The sequence below is a fragment of the Mycteria americana genome, chromosome 13, assembly GCF_035582795.1.
Source record: "Mycteria americana isolate JAX WOST 10 ecotype Jacksonville Zoo and Gardens chromosome 13, USCA_MyAme_1.0, whole genome shotgun sequence".
NCBI lineage: Eukaryota > Metazoa > Chordata > Aves > Ciconiiformes > Ciconiidae > Mycteria > Mycteria americana.
This window is the reverse complement of record NC_134377.1, coordinates 7,408,785-7,434,228: the sequence shown is the minus strand read 5'-3', so window position 1 is coordinate 7,434,228 and position 25,444 is coordinate 7,408,785. Positions and strand designations below refer to the sequence as shown.

Here is a 25,444-nt window from a genome sequence, read left to right as displayed (position 1 = left end):
ATGAAGCTTCCACAGGATCAAGCTCTCCAAGTAATAACTATGCCAAAATTGACAGTTTATAAATTAGCCAGTGGTATATGTTCTATGAATCTTGAGAGACTCAGCTAGTTGGCAAGACTTGAACCTGCTTTGTTGAACTGCTTAAACCACATCATGAATTTTTAATAGCCTAAAATACAAGGAGGAAAAAAACTTAGACAGTAATTAATTCTGTGCCAAATACAACAATTAAGTGACCTGGAAGACAGCAAAGGGCTCTTCTCGCACGTTCCAGCTCTGATTTCTGTATCAAACATTAGTTCATTCATATTATTCACCACATTAATTTTGTTCCTGCAGGGATCTGTGGGTTTTTTTTTTTTTCCCCTCCCTGTAACTTATACACTTCCCCATCAGGAACACAGAATGAGCAGTTTTCTCTGCAGGGGAAGGCTACCTGGAGTTGCACATCATTAAAAGAGACAGCCTGACTCTAGGCTGACCCTGTGATGAAGAGGTGAAAGCCAGGTCAAGCACGCTTCTGGTTCTGCTTTCTCTTCCCCTGTTGAAAATGCCTTTGCAGGTCCTGACGCCCCATATCCTCCCACTTGCTCATCCCACCTCCTATGCGGGCAGCCTAGGCAGCTTTGCGCAGGGACGTGGGTCTTGGCCTCGACCTCGCCGGGGCATCCTCAGGGCCTTCACGCAGGCAGTAGGGCCGTGGCCTGGCTGGGGTGGCCTCGGTGCTTCGTGTGGGCGGCAGGGCCTTGGCAAGGGGCGGCCTTGGCCTCGCTGGGACCAGAGCGGCCGTGCAGCTGGCAGCGGGGCCGGCAGACCCTGCTCCGGTGCCTGCCGCGCTGACCCCCGCCCCCGCTCTGGCCGTTGCACCGGGCGGGCCCTCGCCCGTGCCCCCACGTCCCCGCCACTGGGCATCGCTGCGGCGAGCAGGGGGGAGCGGGACACCGCCTCACCCGCTCGGGGCTCGTCCCGGGGGGCCGAGCCGGGATAGGCTTCCGGACGCGGCCCCGGGGCTCACTCGGCCCCCCCGAGGGAATGGGTAAGGCTGCTGCCGGGGCCGGCTGGGGGGCGCCGCCTCCGCGGGAGCACCGGGCGGCCCAGCCGGGGGCCTACGCTCCCTCTCCGCCCCCCCGCCGCCGCCCCAGCCACCTACCGAGAGCGGCGGCCTCCGCCAGGGGCTTCCGCCTTCATGTGCGACCCGGAAACCACGGCGACCGCGCGTGACGCGCCCGCCCGGCGAGGGAGGGGCGGCCGCGGCCGGAACCGGGGCGAGCGGCGGGGGCGAGAGCCCCCAGCGTCACCCGGGCACCCGCCAGCCCGAGGAGCCCCGGCTGCCGGCGGCGCTGCGGGGTTCCTGGGCGCGGCTATGCCCGGTCGTGCGCCGGGCCTGTCACCCCCGCAGCGGGACCTGCGGCTGCGGGCGGCCGCACCCCCTCGGTGTCGGCGCCCGGGTCGCTACCGCAGGTAGTCTTCCTGCGGCGGGACTACATTTCCCAGCGAGCCCCGCGCCGAGCCGGATGCTCTCGCGAGAGCTCGCGCCGGGACTTCATTTCCCTCAAGCCTTCAGCGCGCCGGAAGTGGATGCGCGCCACTTCCGCGTTGGCGTGTGGCGGAGCGACGGCGGGGAGCGCGGCGGCGGGGCGGTAGCGGCGGGACGCAGCGGCGCTCGCGGTGGTGGCAGGGATGGACGTGACCGGGCCTGAGACCGACTGGCGCAGCACCAACTTCCGGCAGAAGCTCGTCAGCCAGATGTGAGTGCGGGCCGCGGTCTCACCGCTGAGTAGGCCGCAGGCGGGCCTCGGCTGCTGCCAGCGGGGCTTCAGCGGCTCCCGGGGCCGCCCGCGCCGGGTGGCTGTGTCCCACCCGTCTTCGCTCCTCTGCGAGTCCTTCCCGGTCCTCCCCTTGCTGCTCGGGTTCGTCCGTGGTCCCCGGTGTGTCTTCTCCCCCGGGCCCTTTCGCCGTCCCCCTGTGAGGGGGCCTCGTTACCAGGATTTGCTCAGAGCCTGTGCGGCGGGTAGGCAGGCCTGTCCTTTGACTTCATTTCTCCGATCCTCCTTCCCTTTCACTTTCCTTTTCCCCAGGAATACCGGCTTCCTGTCCCGCTTGACAGCGTCTGCTTTAGGACTTCGATTTTGGCAGTGTCCGTAGTGTTGCCAAATTTGACATATTCTGTCCTACGAAAACCACTGTTTCTATCTTGCATCTGACTTTTGTAGGGCAAAAATGAAATAAAAATATCGGGGACTTAATGTTTTTGGTTATTTTGGACAGGGATTTGCTTTCTCACTTCTAGAGTAAGCATCATAATTGGTATCTGTCTGATGCCTAAAAGGCTGTTAAAAAAAAATAAAAATCAGCTTGTTGCCTTTTCAGTTGTCCTTTGTGAAACAATCACTTTACTTGAATTACTTTGCTGCTCTACATGCTTTTTTTATTTTGTGGAAGGCTCTTTTACTCTGTGAAAGGTGGTTATTACAGAAGTGAAAGCGGTGTTCACTGCTTCTAAAGTAATGTTGAAATACTTATTTATGTATGCTTGAAAAGCTTGATCTTACCTTATGAAAACCAATATTTAAAAATAGACTGTCTTTTTTTTTTGTGATATGAAAACAATATGCTGTTCGACTGCATGTGGTTTTACTGCCTAGCTGTGGGCTTTACTTAAGGTGCTGTTTCAGAATTAAACTGTTACGGTATTCACTAAAGAAACACGATAATGTGTGTCTGTCAAAGCTGTGCAAACTTTCTTGGTGCTCAAAACTGATGTTTTACTTTCTAAACTTTCTGCAAAGTCATTAATCTCGTGAGATTAATCCCTTGCTTTTTCTTCTCTTCTACTCCTTCATCAAAGCAAGCAAACAAAAGTGCCCTCGAATGCTGTGTAACTTTGAGGAAATAAATATGAGTAAGCAGATACAAATCTTAACGCAATAAACCCTTGTTTTTATGTTTGCCCTGCAAACTGTAACTGTTCTTTCTCTCAGTAGAAAACAATGCTGATAAATGTTTCAATGGAAGCATACAGGAAGAGATTAAAAAAATGACTATTACTGACCAATAAAATATTTAAGGTTAATGCCATATGAAGAAACGACAGTAATCTTAAACTTTTAATTCTTGTTGTGAAAAAGTAGAAATAAAATGTTTCTTTGTCTTTTATGTATGTGCGCAGATGTCTGTATATGATCTGTGTGCTTTTTGTTATAGATGTATTGACACGGTCTTTTTTTTTTATTTTAAATATTGTATCTGTAAGTGGTGTTTCTTCCTTGTGCTCCATCCAGTATACATCATATGTTTGTATTCACTATCTTGTTTAAAAAGCAAACAAACTTGTTACTGGGGTAAGCGTACAATGACTGCAGTGGATTTTTTTTTTTAAGTGATTAAGATGTGCTAGATATCTGAAAACAATTTGGCTTGATTTCATGTTGGTACTTGGAATAAAGTGAAACTAGCCAGAAGTAGAGTTTATAATAGATAGGTTTGTTGAATGAGAAATAGAAGCAATATATTGGCTAAAAAGACTTAAGCTCTGTATGCAACAAGTTCCTATTTCTTTTCGTAAGCTTCCAGTTCTGCCATTAGTGAGGCTTATGTAGTAGATGGAGGAGGGAGGTAATTAAAATAAGTATCTGGTGAATCATCTGAAAGTTTTCTTAATTTGTGGGAAGGTTGTTCCTAACAGTTACGAAAATACAGTGTCTTATATGTACGTATATCTTCCAGTTCATCCTGCAAACAACAAGTGATATTTATTTGTCAAGATGAATGTTAACACTTGCTCTTAAAAGTTAACTTAAATATATGGAACCATTCACATAACTCATTTTGAGTGCCTTGTTATAGCTTCTGGATACAGAAGTCTTAATTTGTTGCTATTTCACACTTGGGTTTCCTTTACAACACTGAATTTAAGTTCTGGGGGTTTTTTGTTTGGTTTTGATTTTTTTTTTTTTTTTAAAAAGTGACATTATGTGGATGAACATTTCAGGGATGCTGTGTGGAATAGGTATCCTAGTGGATGTGTCAGTGGTTAATGTATATGATTTGGTTATCATCATTTGAGAGAATACTGTATTTGATAACCTAAGAAGCCCCTTTCAGTATTAGGTTCTTGTGTGACTGCAGGCCCAAGCAGGGCTTTCATACTGTTGTGGATCCAGGAAAGCCTGAGCTCAGATGACTGAGGCCAGGGATCAGCTTTGGCTTCTCCCAGGTTGTTCAATGATGTAGGAGTGTGAATATATACTTGTGCTTGCAGGGCACCCCTTTATTCTGGCCCTTACAGGGAGCAGGCACATACTGGTGCCTTGGGAGTCTCCTTTCTAAAGACCTTTCCTTAATATGTTTTTAAATGTTGGTATTGCCTGAAGGACAAATCTGAACTGGGTTGTGTGGTGGTAAACTTAGTGCGCAGCTGTGTACAGTTCCTGCCCCGAGCTACTTCTAGGCTATGTTAGAAGGGAATAGTGTTGAGCATAGAAAAGGGATGTAACTTAAGTTGTGCAATGGTCCATTAATTTTGTGTTCAGTTTTTTGCTTGAAGTTTTGATATGTATGTTCTCAGTTAAGATTTAGCTAATGATTCAGCTAGATGAGAAGGAACAACATGCGTGAACAGAAATAAGGATGAGATGGTGGAGAGCGTGTGAAAGGAGGTAGAGGTGGAGACTGAGGAACAAGCAGGCAGATTAGTGGATCAGCTCAAGTTTTTTAGAGTGAGGGAGGGAAAAAAAAAAAGGAAGATTACCTGCGTTGCTGCTCTCTATGAAACACTTCACAAAACCAGTTCATAAAGCAGCCTCAATCTTATATCCCAGCCTAGGTTGTCTGATGAGAGTTCAGGCAAAAAAGGCCAAGGCGGCAGGTGTTTCTCCCTTCCTGGACTGTAGAAAGTGAGGGATATGTTTTATAAATGCTTATTTTGACACAGCTGTGAACTGAAGAAGCTACTGCCTCTACAATATCTCTTCATTGCAAGTGTTTGGGTTGCCATGCAGTGAACCTGATAGGGAAATTTCTCAAAGTTAATAATAACTCAGAAAAAGTGATTATTTTTAACCTTGGTTGTTCTTCAGTACTGCTGATGGCACAGCCACACAGACAGTTGTACGGGCATAGCTTGGAAGGGGCGGCTTCTTACCTAGTCACCTCTGCTGGAGGATATGCTTGTGAAGCTATGAAGGGGTGATTCTGTGTGTAGTAGGAAGGGTTTTTTATCACTGCAGAATTAGAAAGAAGGGTAATGCTAGGACAAGGCCTTAGGGAGCCTGGATTGTCCTTTACTTTCCCCTCTGTAGCTGAAGGCAGTGTTCTGGGGACCGAGGTCCTTCAGGCCTTTATATATTCTGTCCAGCAAATGTGAATAAAGTAATATGAGTGATTCCTGTTTTGGGTCTTCTGCTGGTCTGTGTTGTTATGTGGGTATTCCTCCAGTGAGGGCTGCTATTGACGAAATTTGTCATGTCCGATCTGTAACTAACAGAAACGTGTGGGACAGTGTCATGTGCACAAGATGAAGTGATTGAAGTTTAATGTATTTGTTGGTGTTTACATCGAGGTTTTTAAACCTTGTAGTGTGGATAGATGTGGCTAACGGCTTACCAGCACGTTTCCCCCCCCCCCCCCCCCTTGTTGTTTTAAGCAAGAAAGGTTTGTTGAACTGAGTGTTACAGTGATCAAATAGTCTATTTCATGTAGCAGCATTTGGTGATGTTCCATGGCTTAATGTGGTGGTGGCCCTGGAACTTGTTGCCCTTTTATTTCATTGGAACAGCTGATTCATGCAGTCACGGTGTGAACTGGATAGGGGAGCTGGTATAGTTTTGAAGGAGAACGTGTTTTGCAAGATTTCTCAACTAGACCAGCTGGCCTGAGTGAGAGGTTGCACGTTGTTGGGCTGGAAGCAAGCTTCTTGGGAATGGAGGGGGAATTCCTGAAGTTGGTGTTGGTGTTGAGTGCTTCGTTTCGTGAAACCGCAGCTTTGAGTGTTCTGCATGAAATGACAAAGGCAGAGTTTTACTGTGCATCTTATGATGCGTTTAGTAAGTGCTTATGAGGCAGATGAAGGTTGAATTGGCTGGTGCCATCTAGTTTTCAGAGTTTTGTTCAGTTTGGTGTTCTGCAAGGATATGATATGTTATTCGGTATCCTTAACTCTATGCTAAAGCTATGGTGCTTTTCTTTGCGACTTTCCCAGTCTTCTAATGTAAATATTTTTATAGTGATGGCAGATGAATAAGTGAACAAAGAGCAAGTTGTGTGTTTTTCTCTTCCTCCTAGTCTAAACCTTTATTGGAATGCTAACAGATATGACATGGAGCGTGTGGAGTGGCATTATTGGTAATGCAGACGTAGTCATTCATGTTGTATATACAACATGTATTTCATGTTGTATAGCATCAAAAGGAAATGGTAGATACACATAAAAGTAGATAACTTCTTTGCTATGGATTTTTTTTTCCAAGTTCCTGATACCACATTGATCGCTGTCTGTACCACAGCCACTTCGTACTACCTACGTGTTACTTCCTTTACTTGCTTCTGCATAATCTTTTTCTTGTCTTTCTGCCTGCTTAGTGCTTGGTGCTCTCAAAATGAGAGGCATTGTTATTGTACTGTGGGACTGGGAAGTGAAGGAGGATTCAGAGTAGTGTGGATTTAGAGGTAGCCTTTCTGAAAGGGAAAGCATTAAAAAAGGGAGGTGTCAATAAATAACTGGATATAGTTTCTTCCTCTGCAGCAGAGCTCCTTTATGAGCAGCTCACTTTAAGACTTGTTTGCACATGGAGGAATAGTTATTGTGCATTATATTCTGATTCTGCTTCAATTTAAGTAACCTTCATGTATAAAAAGCACTTTTTTAGTGTCTGCCAAGACCACATGAACAAGTTACCATGAGAGAGCCTCACAGTGGGTAGGTATGTTCTACTGTCTTCTACTTTGCAGGCTACAGCAGGTTAGCTGTATGCTACTAGGCTACTAGTTTGCAAGGTAAGGGTGTGAGTTGTGGCAGCCTAAGCTCCTGCATTTTAAGGCTGTAGCATCTGCTCTTCTCGCTTCTGTGACTGTGTTATAGAGTTAATTCAGGAAGCTGAATCAGTTTATTGCTCATGCAAGCACCATTCCTGCTGCAATGGAGGTGGTAGAAATTCAGGGGGAAGAAAACAGTAGTCCCCCTTCAGACTGGCTGAAACTTTCAGGGATCACTCCCTGAGATGCATTTAGTGTACAGTAGCCGCTCACGCAGCAACAGTTACTGAGAAGTAAGTTGCTGAGATATTAATTGCAAGGTGAAAGTATTTCCTCATAACTTGTTTGTGGAATTTAGACTGTAGCTGCTAGGCTGCTTTAAAACAGAACAGGTTTTGAGTGAAGTGAAATGTTTCCAGGAATGAGAATGCCTGGAGGATTTGAATAGGGCTGTTCACCTGACTGAACTCCTTGTTTTAGGACATTTTTATCTCGTTGCATGTTTCACAGTTGAATTGCTTGCTACTTTTTGATGTACTGAGAATGCCCCTTCTTTTCCACCCATGTCCTTAGCAATGTGTGGTTTTGTGTGGGTGGGTTGGTTTTTTTCCTTCCCCCTTTTCCCTTTTCATCTTGCACGTTTGATGTCGCATCCAGAGGGCAGATCTAGATCCAATTTACTAGAGGTGTGATGGAGAAAGGACAGCAAGTCCCCATGATTCTGGGTGGTAAATGGGAAAGAACAGTAAGGGAATTGAAAGCTTTTTATTACCCAACCTGTTCTTTTTCTTCCCCTCAACTTTGCATCAATAGGGCCTTCTTTTCATCTTATTGCTTCACCTGCTGCTTTCATGTTGATTGTCCCCTCCCTGCCCTGCACATCGCTGCACCTCTGCTCTTCTCTGCCCCTGATCAATGCTCCCACTCGTTATTCTCACTCATTGGTCAAACCTCTATGCCTGTAGGCAATTTTTTTTTAAAATTTTTTTTTTTTTATTCTTCCACCTTATGTTTAGTGGATTCTTTTGGAAATGCCTGATGCTAGGCAGGCTCAAGCCCATTGTTTGCCAAACGTGGATTACATTAATCCTGTCATTCAGTTTTACTCAAATAAACAGGTCCTGTTTTTTTGTCAAAATAATACATTGGGTGATAAAATAATGACTTGTTTAGCAGTTGTTCTTGAATTTCTGCAAAGAATATTTGTGTTGCCTTTTAGAAATTTTAGAAATTTAGTTGGCTTTTTTCCTCCATTATTTGAAGAAATTTTAAAGGGTGGCAATTTTAAGTGATGTACGTGGTGGTTGTTTTTTTGTTGTTTTTGGTTTTAGTTGGGTTTTTTTTTTTATCTATAAATGAGAGAGGGGTAAGAAGCTGTTTTACAGACCTTCCTAACTACAGGAAGTATTTTCTGATGCCCTCAATTAATACCCAGCCTTGTTTTTTCCTTTTTTCAGTGATGACGCTATGAGGAAGGCTGGTGTTGCTCATAATAAATCCAGCAAAGAGATGGAGAGTCATGTGTTTATGAAGGCCAAAACAAGGGTAAAGCATCTCTATTTGTTTCCAGAAGTTACTGAGGTGTCAAAAGAAATTTGGAACAATCTGCAGAAATAGCAAACCCGATGCACTTAGTTAACTGTCTCTGCTTAGAGTACATAGTTATGCAAAATTTTTGATTTATATGTGCTTCTTTTACCCTGAGGGGAAGTGAGGTGTCTTGCATCCAATACATGCATGAAACTGGACTTCAGTCCAAGACAGCTTTTCTGATGCTGCAGCATTTAATGCATATATGGGACCATGCTTAATTATTATCCGAAGACTTGTGAGTAGTGAATTGCATAGAATTTCCTTTATCTACAGTGTAGCACCATTCCGTATAACCAGTTTGGTGGTCAGGAGAGACTAAGATATCAATGAAAAGGCTGTGTCAAGAGTAAGACCAAGGGAAGTCCTGTGGTCTTTGTGAAAGTCTGGTTATCACGTACAATTCTAGACTCTACCAAAATGTAAACTTCTTTCCTGGAGCTGTATTATGAGAAATTGGATACTGTTGCTGTCTCCAAGCAAGCCATGTTTGAGATAAAATTTTCACCAAGACAAGTTCTATAATGCTGATGTCACAAATGTACGCCTGCTGATGGCATCCTCACTGTTGGTAGTTTCATGGGCAGGAAGGCTATCTCAGCCCTGTGCAGTTTCTCTTGCACATCATGAAGCACACTAATAAAATGCTGCAAAGAATATTTGTCTCTTCACTTCTGACACTTCTATCATATGTTAGTCTTTGAAGTTGTTAACTCCCTTGTATTTGTAATATTAACTTACCCTAAAAAAAGTTCTTGTAATATGAATGTGACATAATTCAAGGACTAAAGTATGTCAGTGTATCATGTAAGCAGGTTCAATCCTTAAGAAAAAGGAATTCGGATAAGAAGTGGAAAATGGATGTATTGGTTTATAATTATGTTCACATATTGTGATCCTATTAGTGTGACTGTCACGGAGGTTCTTTCCAGTGAATTTTTATGGTTTCTTGGTCACCTTGTACCATCAACCACAATGATGTATTAGTAAAAATGTTCTCACTTAGTTAATGAACAGACTGTTCCTTGCAAGTGAACTGCTCTGGAAAGCCACAGACATTGTAAAGTAAAATCTATTATGTTGAGGAAGAATACTGAAGAACCAGAGAGTCATGATTGCAATGTTTTTATTTCCTGTGCTAAAATACTGATTTTTCACCTTTAGGAGGAATATCTTTCTCTTGTGGCCAGACTTATTATCCATTTTCGAGATATTCGTAAGTAATTGTTTGGTTTTGGGTTGTTTTGTTTTCTCAGTAATGGGTTTGCTCATCCCATCCTCCCCAAAAATGTAAATTTTAGGGTTTGTATGTGTGGTTCTGCATATGACTCTTCACAAGTTGCTTTAAAAATTTTTCTGTAATGTACATGCTTAATTTTTAAATACTGTTTCTTTTACACATCCATCTATAGTTGAAAAGTCTTTGAGAAATTATCTAAACTTACTACTTTTCCACCTTCCTAATTTTTTCCTGTATTTTTGCTTTCTTTCCATTGCTTATGTAGCATTCTGGTTACCAAATTGGCTTAGGTTAATGTATTTTGTTAGAACTACTGTAGACAGTGATTTTTAAAATTTTTTTAAATTATTATGTGAATATATTTCTTGTAGAGAGTATATCCGAAGGGCCAAATTTATGTGTGACAAGATTAACAAAGGCAATTAATTGTTCTTCCTTTGCAGACAATAAGAAATCTCAGGCCTCAGTCAGTGGTAAGAGCACTTTTTTTTTTTTTTTCCCCTTTCCTTCTTTTTCTGTGCCACCCCCTCTCCCCCACAACAGAACAGCTTAGAAATCAGGGCTGTGGTGTACTAAGAATAAGAAGGTTGTGGATTCCCTAGCTGGAATATTAAATGCTGTTGGAGTAAAGGAAAGGTAGTATTGTAGTCTTGGAGTTGTTCAGTGAGGAGGGTGACGGGCTTGGACAGTGTTTTGGATGTAACACAGGAGACTTGTTTGTTTCCCTATTTGTACTTTTGTTAGCTCACAACAGTAAGATTCTTGAAAGAACAAGAGTGATTGAAAATAATCTCCTGCTGAGCAGTCCGGGTTTCTCCCTGTTACCAGCTTTGGGTTCCTCAGTGTGTTGCATCAGAAGCAAGCGTTGTGTTTGTGGGGTGTACGCACGCTGCCATTTGACTGAGGTTAGATCTGATCATGTCTTCTGCCTCTGTGCTAATTCTTACAGCAGTGTATGTTAAGAACATAGTATGATCCGCTATTTTTATCCCCCCGTAGGCTAAATATGCAGTGTCTGTGGTTAACACCCAGCCTGGAGAGTTGGAAATTATAAGTATTCTTAAGAAAGAGGGGGTGTTATGTTCTGTACCTCATTAATATTGCTTCTGCACCCCATGTTGTGTTTTGCCCTCTTGAATTGTGTTGTGGTTCATCACGCTCCATCACGCGTAATGGTTACTTGGGAAGACAAACGCCATCACTCTGAACGTCCTCCCCTTCCTCCTTCTTCCCCAGCTTTATATACTGAGCATGATGTCGTATGATATGGAATAGCCCTTTGGTCAGTTGGGGTCAGCTGTCCCGGCTGTGTCCCCTCCCAACTTCTGCACCTGGCCAACCATGGGAAGCTGAAAAGTCCTTGATTTAGTATATAAGCACTACTTAGCAACAAGTAAAACATCTCTGTCTTATCAACACTGTTTTCAGCACAAATCCAAAACATAGCCCCATACTAGCTACTATAAAGAAAGTTAACTCTATCCCAGCCAAAACCAGCACAAATTGCCGTTCCCTTTGACTTAACTTTTCTGTGTGTCCAGGATTCACATTATGACAATTGTCTTAAAAGGCACTGAACTTATCCACTGTATAATAAACATGATGTGTTGGGGGGAACTGTATAGCAAAGTACTTCCTCTGGTGTGAGGACTGCTTCTCTGTGTTGACCTCAGGAGGAAGAGGCTAATTGGATCCACAGTGGGACTTTCTTCTTGGTTTTTGAGGTGACAAGCTGGATATCCTCATAGATTTTTGTTGGCAGGTTGTTTGAACTTGTATATAAATTCAGAGGTGGCTAATGAGTTCCTTTTCTCTAATCCATTTAGAATCTATTTGGAACTTTGCAAATCTCAAGCACTTTAAATAGTCTCCGCTCTATTTACAGAGAGGCAAAGACGTACCAGAAGCCTCTTGTGGTCTTGCAGGCAGAGCAGTGAATATTAGACTCTCAGGGTATTGGATCTAGTCATGGTCTGAAGCTGACAGATCAGAGTGGGTGATGGAGAAGAGAGGATTTTGGGGAGGCAATTGCATGGCTGGTTGCATATTGGTAACTATTTTCTTTGTAGATCCAATGAATGCCCTGCAGAATCTAACTGGGGGTCCCCCAGCAGGGGCGCCTGGAATGGGCATGGCTTCCCGAGCTCAAGGAGCACCCATGACTGGGATGAGTGGTCTTGGCCCAATGGGACAACAGATGAGTCTCCCAGGGCAGCAGCAACCTCCTGGAACCTCAGGAATGGCCCCTCATGGTATGCCTGGTGTCTCTACAGCTACTCAGCAGAGTAAGTGTTCAGTTTGCTTTGACCACTGAAATTGTTAGGTCAGCCTTTCAGTATGTAATTCTTCCACAAGGAAAGGGTGCTGAAGAGGTTTCATACTTCCGGCTAAATCAGCCCAGTGAACTGCAGGAAGAATTGATTTAAAATACTGCCACCTAATGGGATAAATGTCTTCCATAGTATAGTGAGGAACAGTCTAGCTGTTGTATGAGCAAATGCTTCTTTCGTCCTACAAGATGTCAACTTCAGAACATTGTTTTTGTAGAGCTCACCTATGTTTTCTATGGGTATGGTGCTTTCTGCTGGTGACCCCTGTGCATATTTCCTCCTGCACATTTTTACATTCTTTACCTAGGCTGCTGACTCAATGTAGGCAGTGAGAATTAGAAGTTGGTAGTAGGAAGTGTCATTAATTCTGCTGTTAATGTGCATCATCTATTTGAGGAAGCAAAAGTATATACAGCTAATGAAGAACATTAATGTACTTTAGGGATTATCTTCAATTATTATGAGTTATACTGTGTAACTGTCTCTTGCACTGTTTGGGTCTCATGTTTTAAGTACAGTCTACCTTCTTTTTAGCCCAACTTCAGCTTCAGCAGATAGCTCAGCAGCAACAGCAGCAGCAGCAGCAATTCCAGCAGCAGCAGGTGGCTTTGCAGCAGCAGCAATTCCAGGCCCAGCAGTCAGCCATGCAACAACAGTTTCAGGTCCAGCAGCAGCAGGCAGCAGCAGCTGCAGCAGCCCAGCAGCAGCAGCAGCAGCAACAGCAGTTGCAAGCTGTCCAGCAGCAGCAACAGCACATGCTGAAACTGCAGATGCAGCAGCAGCAGCAAAACCAACAGCAGGTGATGACAAACAATTACAATGACAATTGAGGTGATCTGTGTTCAGTTGCTTGTCAAGTGAGGCTTGGCTTGCATGGAAGTACTGAATATCAGCTCTGCCTGTTATTAACATGTTTCCACTTTGGGGTAGGACTTCAGTTTAGACTTGCAAGTTAATTAGCAACAATATATTACATCCCAGAGGAAAGGCTTAACAGTCATTTGGTTGCTTTCTTCTGTCATAGCAATAGAGAATTAAAACCTTTGTCTCTTTCTCTTTATAAACATCAGGATAGTCTTTCATTGCGACAAGAACAGGGATGTGGGAAAGAACTAAAAGCACTTGTATTACTCTAGAAGTAGTGGCTGTTTTGTCATTGTGTGAGTTACACATTGCCACTTTAAAAAATGTGTGCAGAGGCACACAAAAGCAGGAGAAGAAACTTCAGATGTCATGTTCTTGTGCAATTTTTGGTAAATAGTGGTGCTGATGCAGGCTGGTTACATTTGAAGAAGTGCTTCTGAGCCCATTTGTACAGGAGAAGCTGATGGACTTAATCTTTGCTTTTGAAAACTGTTTAGTAGCGAGACAAGCTTGTAGTATTGAAACCACAGGATGTGCGCCATGTAGAGTTGAGATACATGAAGAGTGAGTGGATAAACAGGTTGAGCTTTCCCTTTGGACTTAAAACCTCAGCCTGATGTCGTAGGATTCTGTTTGCTCTTGGTTTATGCTGTAAAAATAAGGCTGCTATGGCATTGCTGGAAGCTTTAGCATCCTGGCTTGTCCTGCTTTTCAGATGCAGCAGCAACAGCAGCAGCAGCAACTACAGCGAATTGCCCAAATGCAGCAGCTGCAGGCAGCACAGGCTATGCAGGCACAACAGCAGCAGCAACAGCAGCAGCAGCAACAGCAGCAACAAATACCGCAACAACAGATACAGCAGCAGCCACCTCAACAAGTAATGCAACAGCAGATGCAACAGATGCAGCAGCAACAACAGCAACAGCAGCAGCAACAGCAGCAACAACAACAGCAGGTTGCTCAGGCACAACAGTCTCAGCTTCCACCACAATCCCAGCCTCAACCCCAGCCCATGGTATCTCAGCCACAGGCAATCTCAGGACAAATTCCTAGTCAGGTTATGCCTGTTACTCTTACGCCACAGCAATTAAAAGCAATGCAGGTAAGGGCTAGTGACCAGCTGATCATTGGTTCATTATGATCCTCTAGAGAAATAAAAAAAATTCTTTGACTTTTGCTAATAATGAAGTAGGAAAAAACATAGCTTATTAAGAGATTTGTAGTTAGCATGTTATGAGTATGGAGAGTTTAAAGGTTTATGTCTGGGCCTGCCAGTAGAGAACAGTTTTGTGTCTAAGAGTAGGACTTCTGGAAATCTGCGAAAACCATTTATGCAGCTAATATTTAAAAGTAATTTCTTGTCTTACTCTTGAATGGTCAAGTAAAAAAAAGAAAAAGAAACAAACTCTGGTTAAAGAAAAATCACCTTCATGATGTTTGCTGTTCTAGAACATGAGCAAGTGCTTTGAAGTGCCTGGTGCATGTGACTGGAGCCAGTGTTGGCTCTCTAGCATGCTGGCTTTGCTTCTGCTGCCATGTTTAGAGGTTTTGGTCAAAGTTTAAGGTACCGGTAGTTCCTGTGCCTTGAAGAGAATGTAGACAAGACAATAGTTTTACTCTGTTGAACCTCTCGCTGGGTCATCCTCTTAATGGTGCAGCTTTTTGACCTGTTGCATTACAGTCAGTTTTTTATGGGCTCTATATGTGCTGTTGGGCAAAAGCTCAGACGTAATCCCAAGACCTGCTTTTCTTTGGGCCTTGCTGGGGAGGAGTGGAGTGTCAGCCACACTTGAGAAATTATTGACCCCACATGGGGGAGTTGCTACATCCACTTTGTGCTCCTACCAGCTAAGCTAGGAGTACTTAGATGTCATGTATATCGCACTGTCAGTTGTAATGAGTGTATAAACATTTGAAATGCTGGTCATTGGTAGGTGCTTAATACAGTGTGCTTGAGGGAAATCAACATGTATGTGATTAACTATATTTGCCAGAAAGTTGAAGTATCTGGTATTGTCATAGGAAGACCTGATAGTACAGGGAAGAAGTTGCAAGAATTTGTCGAATCTTGGGTGCACAGTCTATGGGAAGACTGTTCTAAATGTTAGAAACATGGGAACTTCTTTTCATAAAGAAAGCTCAAAAACTCTAGGAAGAGTATGTATTTGAGGCTGATCTTGTCTCCACACCCTTTTTTATAAGTATAGTCAATATAGTTGAAACAGAAGTGTTGTACCCTAATTAGATATGTATGTTTACTTTGTTCATTCTTTTCACACTCAAGGTAAGAGCTCAGCTGGTCCAGCAGCAGCAGGCAGCGGCAGCAGTACAAGCAGCTCAGGCCCAAGCTGCTCAGATGGGAGCTTCAGGGCAGGTAAGGGCCCAGGAGCCAGCATCACTAGTTATAGGCCTGTAGCAAGTGCATGCTAGAGATGAGCATGGAGATGGGTTTCTGGTGGCTTTCTGATGAGGGGTCTGACATTGGTCATCCCCTTTATAAAGGGGATATGGGGTTTTATGCTGTTTCTCCTTTGCCTGGAGTCAGAGGCAGGATTTCGTTGACAACCTCTCTGTGCATGCTCTCTGTCCCAAGTAGGTAAGATTGTTGCCTGTACTGACACAGGAATGCACATCAGTAAGACGGCCTACTGTGGTCACGCTACAAGTCTGACTGTTGGTACCTGGAGTGTATCACCTCTTATTTCGTTAAACTTCCTTAGGTGACTGCTTTATTGTGTAAACTGATTTCTGTACTGTGAATCTTTGCCTGCTATCTTTACTCACATGTGATTTACCTTCCATCTCCATGTATTGACCATAAAAAATAGTATAGACAATGAAATCTTTCTGCACTCCCCTTTCATTCCTTTCATTTTTCATTCTTTTTCTGAGTGAAATGGGCAGTAGATATAGATTGCTCTTGTTCTGGATGTGAATTGTGAAGAAAAAATGGCATGTGTCACAAGTGCAGAGTTACATTTTAAAAAAAAAAAAAGTGCTGGGTGAAAGCTTATTGTCTAACACAGTTTTCTTATCCTGCAATACACTTGTAGCCCCAGTGATTGTTCCTTGATGTGTGTCTGGTATGAAGGAGACATGGGGAAAAAAATTGGGAATGGCTTGAGCTGAACCTCTCATCCCATTTTCCACAAGAATATGAAATAGTCTTTCGTGGCTTACCTCTGTAGTGTTTCATATTGAGGCATTTTACAGACATGGGTAAGTACAATTATCACCACTTTGTAGATGAAGAGACTGAGGCAGACAGATGAAATGAGGTTGACTAGGATTAATGGCAGAGTTCTTTTCGTATACCCAGACATTCCATGTCTGCATGCACCATTTTCCCTTCAGCGCAAAGAAATATTATAGATTCAATAAGACGTTTGGAAGCTTTTTACATGGACTGTGATAACAATTGGTTCTTCAACATACATCTCCCAGACTTGTATCAGGAATAGTGTCTTGTACCATCATAACTCTCATGTGGCCCACGTCCTTGTTGGTGGCTAAGTTCTGTTTCTGTATTGGTCCTTTTGGTTTTGTCAACGAAACACAGGATGTAAAAGCTGAGCAGTGGTAAGTACAGTTGTTACAGTACTGGCAGCAATGCAGAATTCTCCTTCTACAGTTGAAATGTGAATTGAAACTTCTGTTTGTTTCTTAAATAATTTCCAGGTGGGAGCTGCAGGGACTTAGGCTGACTGGAAGGAGACTCTGACGGTTTTTTTCTTTTTACTAACTTAATGGTGCTCTTTTCAACTCCTAAGCAGATGGATTGTGCTTATGTAGAGTCAACTTAATTTTTGCCCCGTTTAGTGAATTCATATGCCAGTGGCTTAACAGCATGGTGCATTTGAAAAGTTTCAGGTGATAAGATGGTTGACAGCGGGTTTTGAATTGCAGCTTTATTCAGACATGTGGTAAATTCAGGGATTGATCATTATCTATCACAGATGGAGTTTAAGAAATTCCACATACAGTCTTTACTCCGTTTATGTTCATGTCATTGCAATATGAATCTACTAAAATTCACTTAATGCTGTGAAGTCCAATAACTAAATGGGTTTCTTGTACTTGTGTAAGTATTTTCTGTATATAAGATTTAGTTTTAAGATTGTGGCTATGTACAGTATTACAATGCAGCTTTGGTGCTGAGAGTGTATATGGTATTTCTTTAATTTATAAGAAGTTTCTTTTAAGAGTAGATTTTGCTTTGTATTTAGTACATTTTTCACTAGCGCCAGCATTTTTAATAAATCTGCCTTGATTTCTTCATTTGGTGCAGGGCAGCTTTTGTTATAAACAAACCCTATCCTAATCTTTGCTTGTTACATTTAAACTTAGTCTCTAGGGGCTTTCAAACTGGGAATTTTGGTTGATATGGCTGCATTTTTCCTTTTCCGTAAAGTTTCTGTTCATCCTTCCTACATAAAGTAAAAGCAATCCCAGGTTTAAACATGGATCCATGTGAGTTTTGAACTTCATCTCTGAAGTCGTAAAGACACCATGCAGGTCAATGTTACCCTGCTTGGGTGTCTAGTCCTTGTGAGCCTGTAACTCGCAGATGAAGCTGATAAATAAACAAAGTAGTGTCCTAGTGACCACAGAGTGCTACACAAGTACTTGCAGCACCAAGAGAAAATCCGTAATCAACTGGAGTTAAGTATTAATAAAGTTTAAATCACTGTTCTGGTGCAACTCCTTCAGGTGCTCAGAATACAGATTGGCTGTTGCTCTTTGAAAAGCAGAGCTGCCTTTAGTGGAGTGACCAGTGGCACAGTAGTTACATATGCTTATCAAAAGCTGTGTATTTACAGAATTCTGAATCTTTGGATTTTAGATGAAAGTAAATTACAGGTTCAGGATTCTAATTGTTATATTCCAGTTCATTTTTATCAAATAATGGGTTTTATATCTTACAGTGGAGGGAGACTCTTCCTCTGCTTGCTCTCTGTTTTTATGAGGTAAAATTCTTAATTCTGTAAATTGAGATAAATCAGTTTCACTTATGGAGGAGGATTTGCCTTCAGTTTAAATCTTTTTAAAAAGTACTTGAACACTTCTGGTTGTCTGGTGTTTTTAGACTGACAAGAACAACTCCTTCATGGATATATTGCTTTGCATAAAACAGATGCAGCCTTTGGAACCCCCCCTTTCCTGGTTCCTTTGTCAAAGGGTCACAGGTTTCATAAATGTAGATCAGCTGGAGAATGGGAAAAATAGATTACTTTTGTTAAGAGAGTGGAATTGGTGTTATTTTATATATACACTTCCTTTCCAAAGCGCACATTTCAAAAAACAAAAAATCAAAACCAAAATTGTGTGCATGTGCATAAATGTTTGACCAACCATATTACAACAAACAGCTGAAAGCCTTTGAATCGGAGTTTGTCATGCTGGTGTTCTGTGGTTTGCCAGACACTTAAACTGTGAATATGCTTCTAATTTCCTTGACCTCAGAGGAAGTAATCTAAATCTTCACACTTTGGTGGTGTGGCATGAGAAACAGGACCAAGATGGGACATGTGGGTCACCATAACATCCCTGGGATTTCACACACTCCAGAGATCCATGTGCATTCACGAGGGTCTAAGATGGGGTGATTGTGCCTGGAAGGATATGTTTTGGTTTTTTTCTAGCAATTCCCTTTTTTTTTTGTGTGTGTGTTTTTTTTTTTTTTTTTTTTTTTTTTTTTTTTTGTTAGGGTTGTGTTGCTTCACCAGCTCTCATGTTGATACTGTAGCTCTTCACTGCACTTTGTAGCATCCACCTGTGCTTTGTGCCAGTGCTGGGTTGTTGTGTTTGCTTGTGGTGGCTGTTGCATGCTGTGTGTGTACATGTGCATGTGTGTGTGATGTCTGAAGCGCTCTCATTTGTTTCCCTTTTGAAATCCTGTCTCTGACCATCCCTCTTTACCTGGATGGAAAGGGACTGCATTGCTCTGATGTTGTGAACTAACAGCTGTGCTGAATTTGACACTTACTTTCTTTATCAGTTATTGCTTTCCTTTTTCAGTCTTGCTACGTTGTATTTAATTTTATTTATTTTTAACAATTGTAAGCACATGCATTCTCTGACTCTCTAGAGACATGTTGCTGGCTGCTTCAGTCCATTTACATAGAACGCTAAGCAGGAATGCCCCAAACCATTTACTGAACGGAGACTTCATTAACTCTTAGGTTAGTTAGGGCCTGTGTAGGTTCCTTGGCAATTCCAGTATACTGGAAAAAAAAAGTAGCCCAGAGAACTTTACTGTAGATCTTTGAAGTACCAAACAGAAGCTCTTTTACTGGTAGGTGAATCTGCCAAAATTACCTGAATACTACCTCAAAAATATGCTGTATTTGCTGCATATATGGTGTAATATCAAATTTTAAGTAACAGATGGCTATACAGATATATCTGATTAAATCTGTGTGGCTCATGCAGGCTGATGGTTCTGAAAGGCACTTCTAGATACTGCAGAGTAGCATAGTCCTAAGACTATTTTAAACTACAAATTCTAAAGCTAACCTTCATCATTTGTCCTAAATGATTGTACTTTAGGGTGTGCTCAGTCTATACATCTGGAGAATCAAATAGTGCATGAATAAGCTTGAGGCAGATTGTGGACTCAGAATATTTTAGCACAGCTTAGCAATAGAGGAATGGGTATGTGTCAAAATGATGGCAATTACAAGGATATATTTGACTTATTCTGTGGGTTATAAGAGGAAGAATTGTTGTCTTTGGCATTGTTATACTGTCATAGGTTAGGTTGGTCTGAAATTTTGCTCACTGTGGAGCATTCCTACTGACAGTTGCTGTTGAACTGTTTGCCAAATTCTTTTATAATGAAGGGTGGCATATGCAAATACTGCTAAATCCTTTGAGTCCACAGTGGGGGAAAGCACATCAGAAACCTATGGCATCATATAGCTTCTGATGTGGAGCATTCTTAACAACAATCTTAGAGTACTTATTTCCAAGAATTTAGAAATTCAACATGTCAGGCAAAATTTAGGAAAAGCCCTTCATGCAAATGATAGCATAGTCAACCCTTGACCCATGAATCTGAATCTACATATCAGCTCTCTCAATATACCTAGAATTCATTAGATGCTTTCTAAAAATGGATAGAAAGGCTATAAAAAGGAGTTCGATTTATAAGCTAGCATGTTAGGTTAACCTTTAGAGAAAAGCTCACTAACCTTCCCTTCATGCTGCCCCTCCCCCTAATTCCTGGAGGTTGCATGTGCTTCTCATCCTGCCAGTGCACTGCATTTCTTGTTTTGCGATTACTTTTGTCTGTTGTCCCTCTGTCCTCAAAGATGATCACCGCACCTATGGCCCGAGGTGGGATGCAAATAAGACCACGGTTCCCGCCTACCACCGCTGTGTCTGCTACGCCGCCAAGCTCCATTCCTTTGGGCGGACAGCAAATGCCACAGGTATTTACTGAGTCAAAGCACATTGTGTCAGGAATTGTGCAAAGCGTTCAATACGTGATTGTATAGCACTTGCTTTCAAGCAAGGGGTAGTTCACTTTTTCATCAAACAACTAACTCGCTGGTGTCACTCAGGGTATTGGGCTGTTTAGGTTTTATATGGATTCTTTTTCATTTTAAAGAATAGGTTTTCTGAGAGCTTGGGATATCAAATAACACATTTTTAAAGCGGCATAGGTATTCATTTTAACATTTAAAATGTTTCCATGTTCATAATTGATTCAAGTCTCAAATTAGAACTTTGTGGTTTCTGCTTAGTCTTTGTCCATACTCCACGAGTGTGCATTTATGAGAGTTGTAAGTCAGTACTGCAGTGTACTGGCTGAGTCGTGTCTGTGACCTTACTTATGTGTTCATGCTCTGTACAGGTACTTCTTCCATTAATAGTAAACTTGGCTCATTTCAGTTTGAGTAGCTTCTTGGCATGGTATCAGGGACTGAGAAAAGCAGAGCTGTTCTCTTCTTTCACGGTGGTGTAGGAGGAACTGCTAGAAGGATTCCACTTGTGCCTGCATCAGAGAAGAACCTGTGTAGGCAGGCTGGCAGTACCTATCCAGCTGTTGCTGGAGGATGCATGAGGTTAGAGTACTGCATCTGCCTGGTGCAGGTCCAGATCTGCTAAAGACCTCACAGTCATGTTTTGCAAGCAAAATGTGTCATTTTGGGGGAGCAGGAATGGGGAGAACTAGAATGAAATAGAACTGAGTTCTTACCAGTAAGTCACAAAACAAGGCTCTGCTCTGCAGAAGTTTGCTGAGCCCTGTGTGATTGATGTTGGTTTAAATACGTATCATATTATAATGGTGGAATAGCATTCAACTTCATTTTTCTGTCTGTTATTCATGAACCTCCTGTCTTGTTCTTCTAGATACTAATTTTCAAATTTAATACCACGTGCAGTTCTAGTTCTTAATGCCGCTGCATTTTGTTCATAGGGTTAATGAAAGTTTCTTCACTCTCTGCATTTTTGTTTCCTTTGCAAGCTTATCTTGGGGCTGTGGAATGTCTGAAACTCTGCTTCCTAGTGCTGCTGCATCAAGTTTAGTAGGCACAGCCTTTTCTTCTCAGGAATTTGCTAAGGTAGATACAGCGACCAGAAATATTCTGCAGACCTAGGCAAACATGTCTCTTGTTTCTGGTTTAAGATGGATGGTCATTTCAATCCAGGTCATTGTTTATATGTTAACTGAAATAAAACCCAGACATAGATGTTGTGTCAAAGGAGAATTTACTTTGAGCTTTATTTGCTGTAGCAATCTATATAAACTGAGACAATCATCTCCCATATGAAGTATTCACAATATTTGGTTTGATGATGAGGCCTTCTGATAGATAAGTATTAGATTGGCTTATATTTAATATTTGAGTCATAACAAAAGACCTATAGTTTAGGCATTCAGTGCCATAGGCTGATCTTTTAGTGCTGTCATGTCTGTGGTTATTGAGGAGCTTTGACTTCTGACACCAAGTGAATTGGTCATCAAGGAGTGCTCTCAGTAGCATGCTAAGGATTGTGAAAATGATGCGGAAGACTGAACAACTAAAGAAGGCAGAAGAAGAAAGGAACTGTATGAACAATGACTGGAGTGAAAATTGGCTCCTAAGCGGGTGGTAGGATAAGTGAGTCATGGTTTAATGGTGGTGGGAAGCATGTTTTTAAAGCCAGTCTGACGTGCCATGTACTTGACAGCTCTGGATCAGCATGGACCTCTAGTGCTGTCTGCCAAAACACTTTGTTCAGGTTCTAGGTGGATTAGAAATTAGAAATGTTGTCATTTATGCCTCTTAATTTTGTAAAATGCTTCAATAATATTCTGTGTTGGGTATGTTAACTTCCTTGTCGTCAGAGCCCTTGCAGCTCTTCACAATAGGAGTAAAGGGCTGTAGTGTATATCTGGTTATTAATTACTCATTTAAGAGTCTGTCATCTCCTTGACTACTGTATCAAAAGTCTTTTAAACTTGGTGATAGGTAGTTCAGAGTGTCTTCTCTCTTTAGAAAAGAATCTTGTTATTGCAGTGAAGAATCTCTTTCAGCAAAAGGACCAGATGTGATATCAATACTGTGTGGCTATTTATTTTTATCCCATATGACACAAATGTCAGTCTGTCCTTTTCTATCACAAGGCTCAGTTGATTCTGCAGTGGGTTTTTTGTTTGGTTGGGGTTTTTTTGCTATTACAGTCTTTTCAATCAGAATAATATATGTACTGATATGGCATTGTATTCCACAATCTCCTGGTCTTTTGAATTCCATAATCTCCTGGTCAGAGAGTTAGAACTGACTTTTTTTTTTTCCTTAGCTGAAGTTTGTTTGTGCCTGAATAGTTACCAAACATGAACTACAATCAATATTAGTGGCACTTTTTGAACAGCTAAGAGAAGTTTCAGATACCATATTTGGATTGGCTCAAACCTGCTGATCTTGAAATTTTAAAAGCTTAATCTAATCTAATACTTAGCTTTTGCTTTAGCAATTAGATAGCTAATGCGCTAATACCAATCATTCTCCTGTATTTCTAGTGTCAAGACCTTCAGGTTCTGTCTACAAATTTATTGCAGTCTGCAATAGTATGAACTTCTAATTAATTGTTGGCACAGAAATCTTCAGCAAACTGAAAATATAGGAAAAAAAGTAAAATTGAGTTAATATTAAAATAAAGCAAGGGTTACTGGCTTGACTGGGAATATGGAAACCTGTATCTGAACTTACTTGAAGCTCTGCGGAGTTTCCATTTTGTCACATAAAGCAGCATAATGGTGAACTTTAAACCCAGTTTGCAACAGAGTAGGCAAGGCTGTGCTTACTGGCTTAACATTGAAACTGTAAGTACAGTAGTGTAAATGCTTTCTAGAGTTTTCCTGTAGTCTAAAAGTGTTTCTACTGTTCCTCATTATTACTCATCACTTCCTTGTTGGAGTCTCCTTTTCCTTGCCGTTAGCTTCTGCATATTGTACAGTCTTGCTACTGGGAGCTTCTGAAAAATTGTCTCTAGCCTTATCTACCAAGTGCTGTTCCTTGCCTGAGACTCAGCAAACTGGAGGTAGGCCTCATAGCTGAGTTTATCTTCCAGCATGGTGTGCTCTAAACACTAAGAATAGCTTTGATTTAGTGGATATTAAGTGCAAACTTTTGTCTTGCAAGCCTAAGTATCTTTTGGGCAAGACTTCAGAAAATTAGGGCTTGGTGTCATGATCAGGTCACTGTAGAGTCACAAAGTAAATTCATGTTCAGTGGGCTGTAATAGCTGTCCATGAATATGCTTGTAGATGCAGAAACTCTCATCCTGCAGTGAAAAAATACGTAGTTGCATTTCCTTATATATGTTGAAGATGAAGGGTATACAAATGGTCAGTAACCATGGCTTTACTCTGGAGTTAAATGAGGAGCTAAATGAGTTTAATGGAGTTAAACCTCCAGAGGGAGGGGTTTTTGTCTTTTGGGTTTGTTGGGTGTTTTTGGTGTTTTGGGTTTTTTTAAGCCTTCTTTTTAGTGGGAGTCAGTTGGAAAGAGCATTCCCTAGAAGTTGAAATTCCATTAAATTGTTATAATCTTAATCCATATCCTGCAAACAATGTAGAAATCTAAAGCTGAAAGCATCTTTAGATCTGTTCTATAGGAAGACATCTGAAATCATTATGTAGCCAATTAACTACTTTCAAAGAAAAGTAAGGCAGTAAATTCAGAATTGCATACTTCTGAGTGCATGTTTTTGAAAATGTCGCAATTTTGCTTAATATTAGGCATCAGCCTTTGGTATTCTGAAATGAAGCTGGCAGAGAGCAAACCTGTTGCAAGAAGGAAAGCTGTTTGCTTATGCATGTACTTCAGTGAGAAGGGGTAATGCAAAAAAGATCTAATTCATTCTATGCTTATGTGCACAGTAGATGCTGCATGTTCTTTTCTTTGCTTTTCTGCAACACTTGTAATGTGAAGGGACCTTGGTGTTGAAGTAGATACAGAAGCTTAAATCAGGCAAAAAACCTGAATGAAATCTTTCTCCTTCCCTTCTAAAACACAAGGATTTAAGTTTTCAGAAGTAATTTTATGTAACCAACTTGAGACACTTAAAAGGGGCTTGATTTTCAGGAAGTGATGAACCACTCAAAAGTGGTCTTAGTTTGATTTGATGAAAAATGGGTGCAGCATCCATATGGGTAAGTTCTAAATCACCTGCTGTTTAAAATAATGTTAAATAGTTTCTGTGGGAGGCAGACTATGCCTTTCAATCTCAGAAATGCTTTTCCAACTATTGAGGAGATACATGCTGTTAAAGAATCTACCTCCTATGAAAAACAGTAATCACAGTCTCAGTATTTGTTGATTATGGAGACAAGGAACATATAATAGCTGATTTAAAACACCATTTCAGCCTCGCTTGTTCCAGATATTATCTTTGTAGGAGAGGCTGCGAACCTAATGGGGTTATTGAAGACCTGAAAAAAAATTCATAGTATGTCAGGCTGCATTTGATTTTAAACTATGCTTTAATGGATGATAAACTAGTATTTTCAAGTTTAGTAGTTTTACCTTTGCACCTAGCTGGGGATTGTTTGGGCCCCCTTTTTTTTTTTTTAGTGGGGTGTGACCTCTTGCATAGCTGTAATGTGATATTCCAAACAAAGCACTTCCTGTCGTATTCAGTGCGTACATGCAAAAGTAGACCATGCAATACTTACTTTTTAATGTGCTAAATATCATGTCCTCTGGAAACAGTTGGATGACTTAGATGGATATTTAACGAGTGAGTGAAGGACAACACCAAGTTGCAGTGCCCATGAAGTGTCTAGTACTTGTAGATTTACTGGGACCTTTGCTTAAAAATGGTTTAGACTGAGGAAAACAGAGTCGTTAATTCATAAAGGTGCTAACCAATGACTTATAGAATGGACGCATGGGTTACTGAGTCAAAATATGTGGCCTCTGCGGGCTAATTCAATTTATTTTTGTATGTACTT

At 41.6% G+C, this 25,444-nt stretch overlaps 1 protein-coding gene across 3 annotated transcripts in view; it reads left to right on the top strand.

Moving 5' to 3' along the window:
- The first annotated feature begins 1,141 nt into the window (after nucleotides 1–1,141).
- MED15 (mediator complex subunit 15) overlaps nucleotides 1,142–25,444 on the top strand; it is a 33,856-nt gene continuing 9,553 nt past the window's right edge. The window contains exons 1-9 of one of the 3 annotated variants that reach the window (XM_075516638.1): nucleotides 1,142–1,748; nucleotides 8,430–8,517; nucleotides 9,727–9,778; nucleotides 10,246–10,275; nucleotides 11,872–12,087; nucleotides 12,667–12,932; nucleotides 13,712–14,098; nucleotides 15,281–15,370; nucleotides 20,310–20,429. In XM_075516638.1, coding sequence (XP_075372753.1) covers nucleotides 1,681–1,748; nucleotides 8,430–8,517; nucleotides 9,727–9,778; nucleotides 10,246–10,275; nucleotides 11,872–12,087; nucleotides 12,667–12,932; nucleotides 13,712–14,098; nucleotides 15,281–15,370; nucleotides 20,310–20,429 — 1,317 coding nt within the window. In that variant the 5' untranslated portion in view covers nucleotides 1,142–1,680. The remainder of the gene's footprint in view (nucleotides 1,749–8,429; nucleotides 8,518–9,726; nucleotides 9,779–10,245; nucleotides 10,276–11,871; nucleotides 12,088–12,666; nucleotides 12,933–13,711; nucleotides 14,099–15,280; nucleotides 15,371–20,309; nucleotides 20,430–25,444) is intronic. The other 2 variants (XM_075516637.1, XM_075516639.1) reach the window with 2 other exon arrangements.